General features: G+C 43.1%; 2 protein-coding genes across 3 annotated transcripts; both read right to left on the reverse strand.

Annotated features, from left to right (window-relative positions):
- Positions 1-1123: 1123 nt before the first annotated feature.
- Positions 1124-6620, reverse strand: LOC127295276 (uncharacterized). 2 transcript variants are annotated; one of them, XM_051325189.2, is made up of 7 exons: positions 6432-6620; positions 4698-5931; positions 2558-4243; positions 2373-2421; positions 2063-2289; positions 1730-1837; positions 1124-1648 (listed from the first exon to the last, which is right to left on the reverse strand). In XM_051325189.2, the coding sequence occupies exons 2-7, from the start codon at positions 5804-5806 to the stop codon at positions 1411-1413; spliced, it is 3417 nt and encodes a 1138-aa protein (XP_051181149.1). In that variant the 5' UTR covers positions 5807-5931; positions 6432-6620; the 3' UTR covers positions 1124-1410. The 2 variants fall into 2 exon arrangements, with proteins under 2 accessions (XP_051181149.1, XP_051181148.1); XM_051325188.2 differs by having other exon boundaries at positions 4698-5937.
- A 3043-nt stretch (positions 6621-9663) lies between these two features.
- On the reverse strand, positions 9664-14917 carry LOC127295275 (T-complex protein 1 subunit zeta 1). Its single transcript, XM_051325186.2, has 15 exons — positions 14671-14917; positions 14227-14290; positions 14012-14147; positions 13140-13291; positions 12990-13037; positions 12801-12893; positions 12472-12578; positions 12083-12197; positions 11917-12003; positions 11314-11518; positions 11139-11233; positions 10519-10587; positions 10334-10441; positions 10045-10163; positions 9664-9959 (listed from the first exon to the last, which is right to left on the reverse strand). Exons 1-15 carry the CDS (start codon positions 14802-14804, stop codon positions 9884-9886), a joined length of 1608 nt encoding a protein of 535 aa, XP_051181146.1. The 5' UTR covers positions 14805-14917; the 3' UTR covers positions 9664-9883.
- Positions 14918-16451: the final 1534 nt, after the last annotated feature.

Here is a 16451-nt window from a genome sequence, read left to right on the forward strand (position 1 = left end):
GAGCAGCAAAAGGAAGGTAAATACCATAGTAGATCTTGAATTTGTTGTAACTAATCCATTAATACCACCATGCTACTCCATATAATACACACTTCTTCCCACACATGGTCTTGCATACAAGTTGGATCAGAACAAGTACTTAAGAACAGGGTACATGATATACATCTATCAACACATCTTACACATTCCAATCTCATATATTAATATCATAGAATAAAGATCCACCACATAGGAATTACATATATGACTATAATCATGTTTGGCAGCTCATATGATACTACATCTATGAAGAACATGAAAGAAATAGATCAAGCTACTTCCACAAACCCATAGTCCAGAGGTGGACTACTCCCTCTTCATCATGGTGGACTACTCCCTCTTCATCATGGTGATGATGGTGTAGATGTTGGAGAAGGTGGAGATCACTCCAAAGGTGACCCCGACGGAGTTTTCCCGCCAATCTTCGCTGGTTCTGACTATGTTTTGGTCACTATTCAAAAAATTGGCCGAGATACCGATTTATCGTGAATCGGGTGGTAACCGATAAGATTTTATCATATCAACTAATTTATCGTGTCACCGATATTTCACCCGATTTTCACTCTCATGGCCGATATTTCGGCCAATTGTCAGTGAAAATTTCAGTGAAAATTTGTTATGGTAGTCGATATTTTCATCCTGTGGTTTTGTAGAATTAGCTCAAATTTTCTATTTTTATTGATTCAAATGCAAGGAATCAAGATAATACTTGTGCAATGCTCCAATATTATGTTTTGCATAACATATAATAGAAAATTTAGTGTCGAAAATTAGGATTTACTAAAAAAAATGCCGATAAATGATGGACCGATAAAAAATGCCGATAAACGATTAATCTTCATTTTAAAACTGATAGATAATAATAGATAAGTTAAGATTAACAAAAGGCTGATAGATAATGATATAGATAAGTTAAGATTAACAATTTCTTAAACATCGTTTTGGTTGCCGGGTGCTGGCTCCGCCCATGCATACAGTTCTAAAGCACATATTATTGCTCTGTCTGCAAAAATCTACACGTCCTTCCCAGCACCTCATCCTAAAATATACTACTCCCGCTGTTGTCTCAACTTTGCCTAAAATATACTACTCCCTCTGATGTCTCAGCTTTATTTAGATATCAATGCGTCTAGAACATATTTTAGTGTGTAGATACATACAAATCTAGACAAAGCTGAGACATACTTCTTGGGACGGATAGAGTAAAATAAGGAGAATAAGTGAACACCTACTCTCCTACTAGGCTACTAGCACAAGGCGACACCAGTACATTAGTACGGCTACATATATTCTCTAATCACTTCATTAGTACGGCTGCATATATTCTCTAATCACTGGGCATCTCTACTTTCTTCTTGACCGAGGAAGCAACTACTTCAGCAGGCGACACCGGACCCTGTTCAGCGAGTCTAGCGGCATGGATAGATCTTCATGATGCTTCAAGATGCTTGTGCTGAAGGGGTGCGGCGTAGAATCCAAGCTGCCACCCGCATGCAGTCTCCTGTACTCCTGCAACATCCGCAGCTTCACGAAACGATGGAGAATGGACCACCGCTCGATGTCCCGGACCTCGGATGCGAAATCTTGGAAAGTGAGTGCCTTTTCAGCTCTGAAATGCAAAGGGCATTAAAACAGAATTTTTCGAAACAGTTCATGGTATTGATTCTGAGCTGTAACTGGAATATCATACCTTGACACGGAGCGTTCCAGCTCGTCAAACCTCGTATTAAAGGTTTCCAGAACTTCAGATACAATATTATTGTCTTCCTTTCCAGAGGTGCTGGTCTCGTTTGGTGGCCTGACCAAATACACACAAGATGAAGACTATCAAGGCCAACACAACATAACGCTCCATAGACAACAGGAAGAAACTATCTGGTTATGAAATAGTTATAGCACTTTATGAACTCGGATTTTTTTTTTCACCCAGATTGCAGCATAGCCTACTCCTAAGGTACTTAGAGTTAGGAGGTTAGCTGGTATGCTAAATATGGGTAACATTCAAAAATTAAAATGTGCTTACATGTATTCACTTTGCATGGCATTATCCGTGCGATACATATCACTAACCACCAATTTAGAAATGTGGTACACAACGGTTTCACTGGAATTCGTGACATTTGCTGCAAGAAGTCTCGCTGGCGGAACAGGAAGGACATACTGAATCAAGCTAGTCGTCAAATCAAGTCTTCTCTGAGCTCGAGAAACGACGGTACTATTCTCCGCAAAAGTTGCATTTTCACCATCTACCTGTTATGAATGGTAAGCTTGTCAGTCTATGTGAAATTGATGTGGCAATAGGAACGGTTTTCATGCAATATGAGGTATACAACCTTCTCAGGCAATCTTTCAGTGGCGTGAGCACAATCCAACTCAGGGCCGCTGCATTGAGAAAAGACAGAACATGCATTACGCACTTTAAAATGTAGAGTGCAGAAGCACACAAAGAAGCAAGTCGGACAGAAGAGCTCAAATCCATGATTTTGTATAAAGACGATTTCTATCTCAAAGTAATCACCTTAGACATTGCATTTTCCCACCCCCAGATATGACTTGTTCATGCGATGTTAAAACATACGCTGTTGATCTTTTCCGTTTTATTGGTCGCGAAACCACCTCGCCATCTAACTTGTTAATTGGTGAACCGCTTGAATTTGAAGGTTTGGTTGCTGAGAGTAGGATACTTTGCTGGCTATAATCATCAAGTTGGTCAACCTTCTTAAGCTCTGTTCCTCCAAGAGATGCTGAGTCGGGGTCCTTGGACAAGCTTGGAGCAGGCAGCTGAGCACGACTAGTCTGTGTCACTGGCACCTGCATATCTAAATCATGTTGCCCAACTTTCTTAAGATCTGTTCGTCCAATTAATGATGAGTTGGGGCCCTTGGACAAGCTCATAGCAGGCAGTTGACCGTGGCTGGTATGTGCCAGGGGAAGCTGCATATCTGAATCATGCTTGTCAACTTTCTTAAGCTCTATTCCTCCAAGAGATGCTGAGTCCGGGTCCTTGTACAAGCTTGGAGCAGGCAGCTGAGCATGACTTGCTTGTTTCATGGGAAGCTGCATATCTGAATCATGCTGCTCAGCTTTCTTAAGCTCTGTTTGTCCAATTAATGGTGAGTTGGGGTCCTTGGACAAGCTCGTAGCAGGCAGCTGAGCATGGCTAGTCCATGTCATGGGAAGCTGCATATCTGAATCATGTTGGTCAACTTTCTTAAGCCCTGTTCCTCCAAGAGATGCTGAGTCAGGGTCCTTGGACAAGCTCGGAGCAGGCAGATGAGCATGACTAGTCTGTGTCATGGGAAGCTGCATATCTGAATCATGTTGTTCAACTTTTGTAAGCTTTGTTCGTCCAAGTAAAGATGAGTTGGGGTCCTTGGACAAGCTCGTAGCAGGTAGCTGAACATGACTAGTCTGTGTCATGGGAAGCTGTATCTCTGAATCATGTTTTTCAACTTTCTTAAGCTCAGGTCCTTCAATTAATGACGTGTCAGGGTCCTTGGACAAGCTCGTAGCAGACAGCTGAACCTGACAAGTCTCTGTCATGGGAAGCTGCATATCTGAATGATGTTGGTCAACCTTACTAAGCTCTGTTTCAATAAATGATGAATTGGGGTACTTGAAAAAGCTTGGAGCATGCAGATGGCCAGGAGGAGTCTGTGTCATGAGCAGCTGCATATCCGACTGTCCAGTAGGATTTGAAAAATTTATCATCATATCACGTTGAGGCCCCCATATACCTTGGGTTGCCAGTACTTCATTTTGATATGGATTGGTCCTTTTCGAACAAAATTGACCATCCATACCCATCGCAAACTCTTGATAAGGGTTAGCAACATTGTCAACCAATTCCAATTTAGCATCACTAGATACATTTTGTTGCTGCTGAACTGAAAAATGGCCAGAGTACAACCCGAGTTCTTTTCCATTAGTCCCCAAGGCAGTCATTGGATTGGACACACTAACACCATTTTGACACCCTCCTAAAGGGAAAACAGAACTTGGCATGCTTTTCCATTGACAGGCTGGGGAATATAACAAACCACATGACTGGGAAGTAGACTGATACTGTTGACAAGATGATCCATCATATACAGCTGACTCAGTGGCCCCAGCTTGTGCAGTATACGAGGCCATAGTGCTGGCGAATGTAGCAGAAATGCTTTCCTCTAATATAACCTTTTTATCAAGGTCAACAATTTTTTCACTGCATTTCATCACATTCAATTATATTATAAATTCAGAAATATAAATAACAAATATGTGCCGTCTTTTTAAATATTCAATAATAGATATAGACTTTGAACATTTTGCTGGTTGATCTAGTGCTCCTAGCAGAGTATACTAAACCAATCTAAAATGCCATAACCAGAAAAGTATGATGAAAATAAATCTTAATTTTTTTGTTAAGTCAGTTATTAGGTGTTTGCAGGAATCATTTTGCTACTTCTGCCCAGCAGAGCCACAAGCACTAGCATTAGTAATTGAGCATCAACAACTGAACACATAACTGTATCTTCATGTAGCAAGAGTTTCAGGATATATAATCACTACAACAACTACAGTTCTGTGCAAAAATTTCTAGTTGGAACTTAAAAAAGAGAGTGCCATCAAAACTTATTCACAGCAATTATATAATGAGATGGCAGTTTTCAGCTTACCCTTTCTGAAATATTTCATATGTCTGTGGAGATGTATCACTTGATGCCCCAAATGAATTAAGTAGTGAATCAATTTCCATTTGCTCTTCACAGTCATAAAAGCCATGCAACTTATTCATTCCACTATCTACATATCCATCTACACTGTTTGCAAATGAACTGAACTGTTCATGTGATTTATCATTCTGTCTGCCCTGGGTTACTGGCATCAAATCAAAAGATTCACCATGGGCAGGATATGTCCTCAAGTCAGCAGAATGCATTTCATCTCGACGTTCACAGAGATGGCTTGTAGTAGCCCTGTTATATTCAGGCACATTAAGCCCAAAAGAGGATATGCCTTCATCATTATCATACGGGAGATCAACGGAGTTTTGTAGGTTACAAATTCTGCTGGTATTTGTGACAGTGGCTTCAGCTTCTCCAGGGAAGGGTAAAAAGTTTGAGGTGAAAGATGGACTTGCTAAACAGCCATTGTCCCAAACAACTTGGTGCTGCATGGTGTTCCCACCTGAAAGTTCTGTGTTGTTGAAAGTCAAGTCACTGCACTCTTCATTAGGTGCTTCCAAAGCCTCTTGCATTTGCATAAGCGCAGCCCAAGTCCCATCCTGCTTGTCAGCAATGCAGTTATCACTTTGCAAAGGGCTGCTATATGGATAACACAAAATCCCTGTGCTACAACTACTTCCGAATGAGATAGCTCTATCATCATAACCATCAGTATCGTGAGAAGTTGTTTCTTCAAGATGATCAAGGCAGGATACATCAGAAGGTCTACTGCGATGTGTGATACTGGTGCGATTATTTTGCACCTGCATTCCATCAGATCCTGCAGGCTGAAGAGGTCTGGAAAAGTGGTCAAACTGTTGATATTCTCCCGGTGGAGCAGAAGCATTATTCAGAACAAAATTTGGACCAGTTGGTAAAAAACCTTTATCTTCAAAACCCTGCCTTGAAGCTGAATAACCATACTGTAAAGCCCGGTTATAATATTCCTGATTTGCATTTTGTGGAAACCCAAATGCACTTGGGTCAACTGGCAAATCTTTTGCACCAGACCCATCTACTTTAGCCGGCATTTCGGCATAATTGCTAGACTGGAACTGCATCTTCACTGGTTGACTGATTAACCACAGGTTGCCTGATTAGCTGGTGAACACATACGGCAAGTTGAGAACTTATCGTGCCCACTCGACAGTAGTGTTGTCGAATTTTAGAGCCTGAAATTGTGTACCTACAGCTGAAACATTAAGCATGAGACAAATCATAGTTGATGTCAAATGAGGGTGCATAGTTGAACACTATCTGTTTCCCTCCATAAAAAAGCATTTATATAAGCTTTCTTCCCTTGAAACTATTAACATTTCAATAGCTCGGTTGATTTGTACACGCACAAATCGGCATTATCACCAACAAGAATCAGCATGCATGATGCAAGCCAGTAAAACCAAAAGTAAGTTCACAGTCGAATACCATTTCAAAACCATAAGTGTAAGTGTAAGTGTAAGGTGAGATGCAGCTAAGAACCGAGCATCTACTTAATTAAAACCCTAAGAGACCGACCGCCTGAGCTAATACAGACGCGCCGAGCGATTTAACGCCACCCACCCAACTCAGCATTTCGGAACCCACAACCTAACCACCTATCCCGAGGCCGAGAGCCAACCTGCCCAAATGAGCGCCCACGCAAGCTTAAACGAGAAACCGTAAGGTTTAGGGAGGAATAGGGTTTACCAATCAATGGCTACACCGGTGGCGGCGGGCGGAGACCGAGGTGCGAAGCGGCGGCGCTGCGTGAAGCCCCTCCGCGACGTCCCCGCGGCGGAGGTAGCTCCCGAGCTAGGGTTTTGGAGGTGGAGAGTGAAAGAGGTGGCTGCGTCGGAGCGGCCGACAGAGGTAGCAGGAGAGGAGGCGGAGTGAAGTGGGGGCGTGCGCTTTGACTTTTCAATGCTCGGAAAGCAGAGGACCACTAAGCGGTGTGGGGCCGGGCCGTGGGCCGTACTGGGCCGGGCCCAAACTATTCTCTATTTCTGAGTACTCTGTTTCCTCGTCAGTTTCTGCTCTAGTTTTGTTTCAGATCTCCAAAAAAGAAAGGGGAGAGTGGAGAGATGAAGGAGGCGACGACGTCGGGCACAAAGGGTAAATAATGGTTGTGTGCATCTTTCGGCACATAATTATCATGAATGTGAGAAAGTTTATCTTATATTTTTCATCATGTAATCTACAGTTATATGGTTAGGGAACATATCGGCATAACACGGGGATAAAAAAGAACGGGGGCGACAATACGTCGTCGCATGCATCTACCAAAATAAGATCCCTATTATACAAGTATAGAATGGAAGACATTATTATAGATGGTAATACACGGTAGGCCTAATGCATATGTGGATCTAACACAACCATACAAGACTATGTTCAGTTAACAAATAATTTACAGATGTGAAGTAATTAAAAAATACCATATTCAGCACATATACTGCATAGCCAGATCTAAACTGCAAGACAAATAACAAATCAACCGTACATAGATAAATCTAACAAATTAACAAATCAGCCGATTCACTTGAAGGATTTAAGAAAGACGAACGATTGATTTAACAACCTGCTTTGCGAGGGAGCAGCGGCGGCGCCGGTACCTACTAGATCGGGAGGCCGTGCATCTCCACATGCGTCGATGAACAAGGCGTGATGTCACAGATGCAGCGCGTCGCCGATGTGGATGTACATCGCACCGGCGATTCAACACATCGCCGGTGTTAGCTCCAAACAGATCCGTCTTTTGGTATAGCCAGCAAGCACAAAAAAGGAAGTGGCGGCTATTGTGGGGAGTGTGTTGTGGTCTGGAGATGGCTAGTCCCCTTTTATAAGGTAGGGTTCCACAAACTGGGCCGTCACGGGCCCTGAACATCGCACACGGGAATTTGGGACAAAATCGTGTGCGACATTCACAAACGACGGATGCCGGAGAAACCGTTTGCGATATTTTCACACACATTGTGACCATTGGAAAGCGTGTGCGATGTGATAATCTTCGCAAACGGTAAATAACAGGAAAATCGCACATGATTGAAATGTTCTTCTAAATATATATAAATTTACAAATTATAAGACACCAAAAGGACAGTTCATACATTTTCCACTCGTCTTCGCCAGGGATGACGACGATGTCGGCAGCGGCGGCTATCTCCGTGCGCTCTCTATCTTCCTCGTGTTTGTACGCGAAGTACTCCAGGAGCAACTCCTGCTCCTCGAGAAACTCCTCCTCGTCCTTGGCATGTCGCTCTAACACCTCTCACCATTGTAGCTGCGGCGACTCGTGTTCGTCGCTCGTAGTCGCCACGTCTTCGTCGCCCTTCATATTTCTTTCGTCGTCGTCAAAGAAACCAAGAGAAGTGCTCCTCCTACGTCACCGGAGGCGCCTGCTCTGCCACCGTAGCCTCCTGTTCTCCCAGTTTTAAAAACCGAACCAGTGATCGAACCGGTGAGGTTGTCGGTTCTGATTTTTACCGGTCGAACCACTGGTTCACCGGTTCAGTGTCTGGTTTTCTAAGATATAGAGTAATATATTCTTACCTATAAATGGTGTAATAAATAATTATGTATGGAAATATATAAACTTGCAATTTAGTATTAGCAGCTAAGCACCAACTTATCCACTTTGCTATGTCCATGACAGCCAAGTACCTAACAGGCTAACACCTATGTATGCAACTTTGCGTACATGCCACAAAAGCAACGCAACAAAGCCCTGTGTTGGTTCATTTTTTCATGCTACCGTGTAGGTCACGTATAAAAAAAACTTGTCTCTGCTATACAAAACAAGCAATCTCATCTCAACTGGTCACCGCCAGTACAATTAGAGATAGTGGTCGCAGCCCATTCCCACCTCTCACCCATTTACTTTTCCCCACGCTCATTGTTTGGGCGGTTTTCTCCCAAAACCTCCGGTTTAACCGCGGTTTGGCTGGTTTTTACCGGATCACTTGCGCGAGCGGTCCAGTGCGGAGGTCGCAGGGTCGATTCCCACTTCTCACCCATTTACTTTCCCCACGCTCACTGTTTGGGCGGTTACAAGGTAAAATCGAAAAAAAAAAGATTGTAAACCTAAATCAAAATGTGGGATTGGTGTCAAGGATCATTGAAAGCAAATCGAAATCCAAATTTGGCCTGGGTGTCAACGATCATAGAAAAAAAATGTATATCTAAATCTAAATCAAGATTTTTTTTCTTTATATTACTACTTCTGGGGCTGCTTATAGTAGATTGGCTGAATTTTCGTAAGAAAAACAGCATAGAAAGCAAAAATAAGGTTGCCATGTAAATGGTGGTACAAGACAGCGTCAGCGCTCGTCTTCCTCCTCCATTCATCCTCACGAGTCACGCCGCTGGATCAGATTCTACTACCAAAAAAACTCGCCCGATTTTTCCCATTCTAGATTCAGAGCTCAGCTTACAACTAAGGAGGCAGCACCGGCGAACGAAGGAGTTAGATCTGCCACCACCACCTCAATCTCCGGCCACGCAAGCCACCACCACCTCAATCTCCGGCCACCCAAGCCACCACCACCTCAATTTCCGGCCACCCAAGCCACCACCCTACTCCGGCCAGTGGAATGGAACAGCCGTTGCCCGCACCCCACCTTGTCCCTACCTCAGCATGTCCACTAAACTTAAGCCAAGCAATTTGTAGGTTATGTTTCTTGCCAGGAACTACATCTCCATCCCCTACGGCCTCAGTGTGCTGTTCCGCATTGGCAAGGCCATCCTTGAAAATCTTTCTACAAACCTCGCATAAGTAAAGACAAAATTACAGTTTCATGCTTTCTATAAACTGCAGTTACACACCACGTTTTGCGGAATCTACGGCAAATAAAAACAGTCAACATCCTCAAACAAAAAAAAAAATTTACGTCTGGAAAAAACCTGAACCAACAAATTTACATCAAGAAGAGACGGCAGGGCAGAAAAAAAAAGGAAAATATCGCAATGACAACATTCCTCCACATACAAATATGAGCACAGAAACACATCGCCAAGGGGGTACACAGTCACAACGAACGATACAAGTACAGTCTCTTTCAGCTACCACAACCCAAGCATTCCACCAAGAGTCACTCGTACATGGGACAAACTAGTGATACGGGACCGAAATAAGCAAACAAACAAAAAAGTCTAGCATTAGGTTAGGTCGGTTTCCTCATGTTGCGGCCTGCCCTGATCACTTCGTCCACAAGCAATAGCTGCGAGGCAATGATGGGTCTACATCGGAAGAAAATTTGTAAGGTCAACACACAGCACAAAACAATTATACTTCTCTTTTGCAAGAATAAGCCTGGTCACATACCCGGAATTGATGATCTGGCGTTTCACGATGTAGTTGTCGTAGATGCCTTCCATCTCGGGGTCGACTGGTTCTCCAGAGTTATGGTTCAGTCCCACAACCAATCCACGATCATGCTCGTTCTGTCGGAAACATCAGATATTACTACACTTGTAAGTTTTGAAAAAGAGGAGGTAGCGACGAACATCTGTAATAAAACTACTGAATTACTAGCGAATTTCCAAATAGAATAGTGCATCCACGTCAGCATCTCTTGTCATTTCTAGATAGACAGAACAGAGAAAGTGCATACCTCAAGAGCGACAATGACGTCTTGGGTATCTAAACCCGAATTCTCTGCTAGCGTCTTGGGTATAACAAGGAGAGCATCGGCAAATGCCTTCACCCCAAGTTGGGCTCGCTGTTGTTATTAGCATTCCAAGTTAGCAGCATACTGATGTTTCCACAGTACAAAAGAGCATGTAAATTGTCACTTACTCCTTTAACGGTTTTCTTCACATTGTCCATGAGATGCTTCCTAGCAGCCATCTCAAACGCTCCAGCACCCTACAGTTGACAAATGAAATAGAAAATATAAGATGAGAATGTGTTCTCAACTGGCCGACGGTCAACCAAGATCCAAAGCAAATAAGCAAGCTCCTCAAGCAATAAGACAGACCACAAGAATAAAAAAAAAAGATGTTTTAAGGAACTGGTGGAATAGCACCTATGCCCAACAGAAAATAAATTAAGAGTAACAGAAAATCTCGACTAAAAACCAAACTATTATCTCTGTATGAATTACGTAATAACTGACCCCATAAACAACTCAAGGAATACCTCAAAATAAGTCACAAGTTTTTCTTTGAGAAAAAATAAGTCAAGTTGAATGCACTAGGATAACACCCAAAGTGCATGTATATAATAGAATTACTATGCTGAAGTATATCATGAAGACCCCCGCACCACGTGAAAACTAGGAGATCTTAATCAGAGTAAATGACCTTCAGAAAATCCAGACCCACATATATTTGGCAGAACCTCTGGTAATCGATATTCAAATGTGCATATTTAGCAAAACATTTATTTGGATGCTTTCTTGGGGATACAAATCATACCAGCACAACAGCTTCATCCTCAACTGTGTTCTTAACAGATCTAAGACCATCTCGAACAGCATCCTTAATTTGTGCAATGGTGTGGTCATTAGGTCCTGCAAATGTTGATTTATAGTGAGTTTACAACACAGGTAGTATTGGAGAAGATCATATTGTTTGTCGAGAATGAGCTAACCTTTAATCAATATAGTACAAGAGTGCGGATTTTTTACATTCTCCACAAACGTGTACTTCTCTTCTCCAAGAACATGCTCATAGACAAGCCCAGCCCAGCCAAGACAGTCTTCAGTCAAGTCATCGACTGAATTGATGGCTTCACCTCCACATGCTAGCACAAGTCTCTCCATGTTCCTCCTCTTCGCTCTTCGGAGAGCAATAATCTGCAGCATGCAAATTCTTGAGCTTAAAATGTAACAAGGTTCCCATGCAAAGACTTGTCACCGTTCAGTATTGATAACGTGCATGAATTCAAATCTGAATGAATTTAATGCATCGTCATCACTTGAAATATAAGTCGTCATGCTTAGGTCCGAGTATATAGGTGCATACCATATATGCATGCCTCAGTTCTTGAAGTATTTCTATATGGGTTTAACTTGAATTTAACTGAATGCTTTGTGGCTTATAGAGTGGCATTATGTATAATGTCAATCAACTTTCATGTTCCAAGATCAGCTGGCGACATCACGGCACATATTCTTAAACTAAACTGGAACCACAAACATATAAAGGTTGATGTAAGTAAATTAGAACCATGAAACAAGTCAGAATTAGTTACCCCTGCTCTAGCTAGGAGATCAAGGGATGGAGGATCAATGCCCTTTTGGTTGATCACCACAAAATTCTTGTCAGTTCCTGAGCAGACCTGCATGCCATGGAAACAGGTCAACAATAATCTCCAAACGAGAGAGAGAGAGAGAGAGAGAGAGAGACTAAGCAAATACCTTATTTTTCAATTCAATGATCTTCTTGACACGTTCATCAACTTGACGTCTCTCTGCAGAAACCATCTTTTCTCTTTGTTCCGCATTTGAGTAGAAGAACCCTGCATTTATTTCACTGAGAAACTGATGTATCAGTCAAACAGTTCCCTTCAGTGATGCATGTAAAACAGGAAATCTAAGTAGATTTAAAGTCAGCATGTGCTGCTGTGCACTACTAGTTGCCCCACAACATGCAAAAAATAACATAAGTTGACTAAAGCAGTAATTCTATATTTTTGACAAACATAAAAGTAAGAACTTATATTTGGTGCAACCAACTTTTTTTAAAAAAATCTGGTGATTAGTGAAACTAGAGTATGAAACAAAGCAATGTATGCAAAAGCATGCACCTTTTCTCGTATTCCAGTGATACATTAGCGGTCAGAATGTAACAATTCTCTGCCCTTCGCTTCATGTCAGGGTGCCGAGAACCATGGTCAAGGACCAGACCCTCAATCTACAAAAAGGCAACGAGAAGTAAGAGTTCTGACGTTACATTACAAGTAAGGTTCGTTTATTTGTGTGGCAAGGGCAACATACGCACAGAACTGAAACCTACAATAAACAGGTAGCCAGCTTCATAAGCTTGTGCCTTAAAATACATGAGAGCTATTTATCCAAAGGTCTATGATGTTCAGAAGGATGTTATATTGTGCAAAGATAAGGAGGAAAAAAATACCAGACGGGTGTCCACATCGAATTTGTGGCGCATATGCATTATTTCCACCATGAAAAGATCAATTGGTTCATCGCTTTGGCGGATGCATAGGACCTGTGGCAGGCACCAAACAGAATATAGGAATACGCTAAGCAATTTTGTGGACTAAAAACCTTCATAGGAAGCACTATAGAAGAAATCCAAGATTACCGCGTTTACAACAATATCAGTCAACTGATCAGCCAATCCTTCATACAGCTACAAAAAATAGTGAATTTTGTGTAAGACGTGGTACTTGAGAGAGAAAGTACATGTGTGCATTCGTTTACAACAAAAAATGATGAAATATAGTTCGGTCACCTTTGTCCTAAGAGTTGTTCTTGCAACCATTTTCAAGATCTCCCTGTCAGGTTGATCACCCATAACAACTGGTGTCTTGAATGTCTCAAGAAATTCAAGAGTTGCTCTTTTGGCAACCTCAAAGCCATCAACCAAAAACCGTGGATGGGTACCTGCAAAAATAACAATTGGTTACTATGAACTTATCGCAAGGAGCCAGCTACCATATGAACAGAAGGGGTTTCCCTCTAAGAGAGAGCACTGCAATTAAGGGTAACATTTTTTTTCCAGGCTTTAGAGCAGAAGGCCCATGTTTTTAAGGTTCATTTTGTGGTTCTGTTGTTTAGCAACCAACTGGGAAATGCATGTTCAGAGCACATTACTGATTACTCTACAAAAAAATGCACATAATCATGCTACAAGAGTTGTCTGTCTTAAAAAGTAGTGAGAATTATACTGTGTTACTCTCTATCTTCAGTTTGTTATCCATACAGCGAATTAGTTCTGCTACAGTCACATTAAAATATCTCAGGGATACCAGACCTAGAAACCATTAGCCGTAGCACAGGTCCATAATTGTTTACCTTACTATTTGGGTAGGCACTTCCGTTCATATGTGAAGATTGCAAAAAAAAAGTACAGGTACTTCTTAATCTTAATCAACTAGATAGATGTACTAAGGCAGAATACTAGCCCATGATGCACAGAAGAAGAATACTGTAAAGATTAACACCAAGCATTGCAAAAGTGTATTGCCGTAACATATTTGAAAAGGATAATCACATTTAGCAAGCCTAACAACTATATCGAATGCAAACAGCAAATTTCATGTAACATCGATCAATCGAGCAACTCATCAAGCAGACTAGACAGATATGATGGAATAACAATACCTTCTTCGATGCATCGCTCAGACTGCTTCATAAGCTCCCCGATGAAAAGCACGGTGGATGTGGTACCATCGCCGCTAGAGTCATCCTGCGCCACGGCTGTCCTTGCAATCATGATTGCTGTCGGGTTCTGGATTTGCTGCGAGTGGCAACACAAAAACCTAAGAAACCTCAAAACGAGAGAGGGTTGAAAGGTCTCATTGGGAGCATATGCATACCATTTCTTTCAGGAGGGTGTTCCCATCCTTGGTCAGCTTGATGTCACCAGCTCCACCCACGAGCCTGTGCATCACAAATCAGAGAGAGTCAGATTTTAGCAAATATTACTGTAGTAAATCTATCCATGAACCAGTAATTTTACACTTTATAAACAGCTCAAACGATGGACAACCCCGGCTTAATCCAGTCACTTTAACACCAAACGGAGATCGTAACGAGAAATAGCACCCTTCCACTAAAAGTTGCGAGATCACGAGACAACTGGGAAGGAAAAGCGCAGATCAGCGAAACACCGCCCACCATTTCAACTCTGCAGCTACATCAGCGGGGCAAGTGACAGCCCTAGGTGGAGGCAGGGCGCGCGGGGGAGACCTAGCCTACAAGCTTGGGCGCATCTGGAATCTAGGGCTAGCGGGGAGCGCGCGAGCGAGAGAGACACTTACATCTTGATGGTGCCCTTGGGGCCGAGGTTGGTGCAGAGCACCTCCTGGAGGCCCTTGGCGGCGTTGATGTTCATGTGCAGCGCCGCCGACTTGTTGAGCACCTCCGCGTTCTGGTTCAGCATGCGGATCGACATGGCGGCTGGACGGCGGCAGGGAGCGCCGCGGCGAGGTGGGTCGGATCGGAGCGAACGGCAGAGGGAAAGAGAAGGGGAGATGGGAAGTGAGCGCACCGGACTAGGGTTTTGGGAGCTCTTAGCGTCGATACGTGCCTGCGCCGCCTGCCCTGGGCCAATAATGGGCTCAGCCCATTTGTATAAGAGATCTTGGATCGCTAGTCCACTTACATTCCTTCCACTGATTTTATGTTCGCTCGCAGACTCCTTATCCTTAGGTCATCTCCAACCGGGCGACGCAAATCGGTGTCCGCGAGCGTCTGTTTGCGTGCGCGACGGATGCGACAAAAATTGTTTTTGTCGTCTGTTTCCGTCTGGGGTCCCGACGCATTTCCGCGTTTGATGAATTATGAAGTTTGCAAATAATAAAATAAAGAGTTTTAACGAAGTCATAGTTATTACATTCAAACTTTAAAAAGTCTACATGAAAATAAGATAGTATTCCTCTAGGCATGGTCTTCATGGCCAGCTAATGTCCACTAATGCTCAATCAGATCTGTCTGCAGCCGTTTGCACACGTTCTCGTCGGTAACTTCTACATTCATATGTAGATAGTTCTCCCAAGATAAAGCTTCAGGAAGTGGCGCAACCAGCTCACTTTGGAAATCCCAGTGGTTCTCATTGCGGCCATTAGGACGCTCGTTCTTAACGATCATGTTGTGCATGATCATGCAGCATGTCATCACCTCATGCATGGTCTTCAACGACCATGTTCTTGCCGGGTGACGAACAATTGCCCACCGAGCTTGGAGCACATCAAATCCGCGCTCCACATCTTTTCTGCAAGCCTCTTGCATCTTGGCAAACCTCCTCGTCTTCTCGGAGTTTGGATTACTGACAGTCTTAACCAGTGTGGCCCAGTCAGGGTAGATGACATCAGCTAGATAATATGGCTTGTCATATTCATTTACATTGACCTCATAGCTCACCCGGGGAGCTAAGCCTTGCATGAGCCTGTTGAAAACCGGTGATCAGTGTAACACATTGATGTTATTGTTGGATCTGGTCATGCCAAAGAATGAATGTCAAATTCATAAATCTTGAGATATGACAGCTTCAAGAATGACAGTCCGTCCCTCCTCATGTCCGTTGTACTGATCCTGTTATCCAAATGGACAGTTCTTCCACTCTCAGTGTGTGCAATCTATGTTGTCAATCATTTCTGGGAACCCTCTAGACTCGTTGATAGACAGGAGCCACCTTGTATCCTCAACATTTGGCTCCCTACAATAATATTGTCCGAACACGGCAATCACGGCTCGGCAAAACCTGTACATGGCCTCAAGGCAGGTGCTCTCACCCATTCGAAGATACTCATCGAATATATCAGCAGCCATTCCATATGAGAGCATGCGAATAGCCGCGGAGCATTTTTTGTAGGAGGTGAAGCCTAGCGCACCTGTTGCATCGGGCCTGCATTGGAAGTAGGGGTCGTAGTTTCTGACGCCCCGGAGAATGACCAGGAACAGCTCCCTTGACATCCTGTACCGGCGCCGGAATATATTTCCTTGAACACCGGATCGGTGAGGTGGAAGTAGTCCTTGTGGAGCCGGAGCTACCCTTCCACTCTGTTGCGCGGCAGGTTTTTGGAGCGCCCCTTGACAGAGC

This window comes from Lolium perenne, chromosome 4, assembly GCF_019359855.2.
Source record: "Lolium perenne isolate Kyuss_39 chromosome 4, Kyuss_2.0, whole genome shotgun sequence".
Taxonomy (NCBI): domain Eukaryota; kingdom Viridiplantae; phylum Streptophyta; class Magnoliopsida; order Poales; family Poaceae; genus Lolium; species Lolium perenne.

Bases quoted from the DNA above. Each gene is read 5' to 3' on its own strand.
- LOC127295276 (XM_051325189.2), bottom strand. From the start codon at position 5,806: ATGCAGTTCCAGTCTAGCAATTATGCCGAAATGCCGGCTAAAGTAGAT. The intron at 1,838-2,062 runs GTAAGCACATTT...GTATTTGGTCAG, and splicing joins GCCATGCAAAGTGAATACAT to GCCACCAAACGAGACCAGCA. The intron at 1,649-1,729 runs GTATGATATTCC...TTTGCATTTCAG, and splicing joins CTGGAACGCTCCGTGTCAAG to AGCTGAAAAGGCACTCACTT.
- LOC127295275 (XM_051325186.2), bottom strand. From the start codon at position 14,804: ATGTCGATCCGCATGCTGAACCAGAACGCGGAGGTGCTCAACAAGTCG. The intron at 13,292-14,011 runs GTATTGTTATTC...TTATTTTTGCAG, and splicing joins TGAGCGATGCATCGAAGAAG to GTACCCATCCACGGTTTTTG. The intron at 9,960-10,044 runs GTATGTGACCAG...CTTCCGATGTAG, and splicing joins CGCCAGATCATCAATTCCGG to ACCCATCATTGCCTCGCAGC.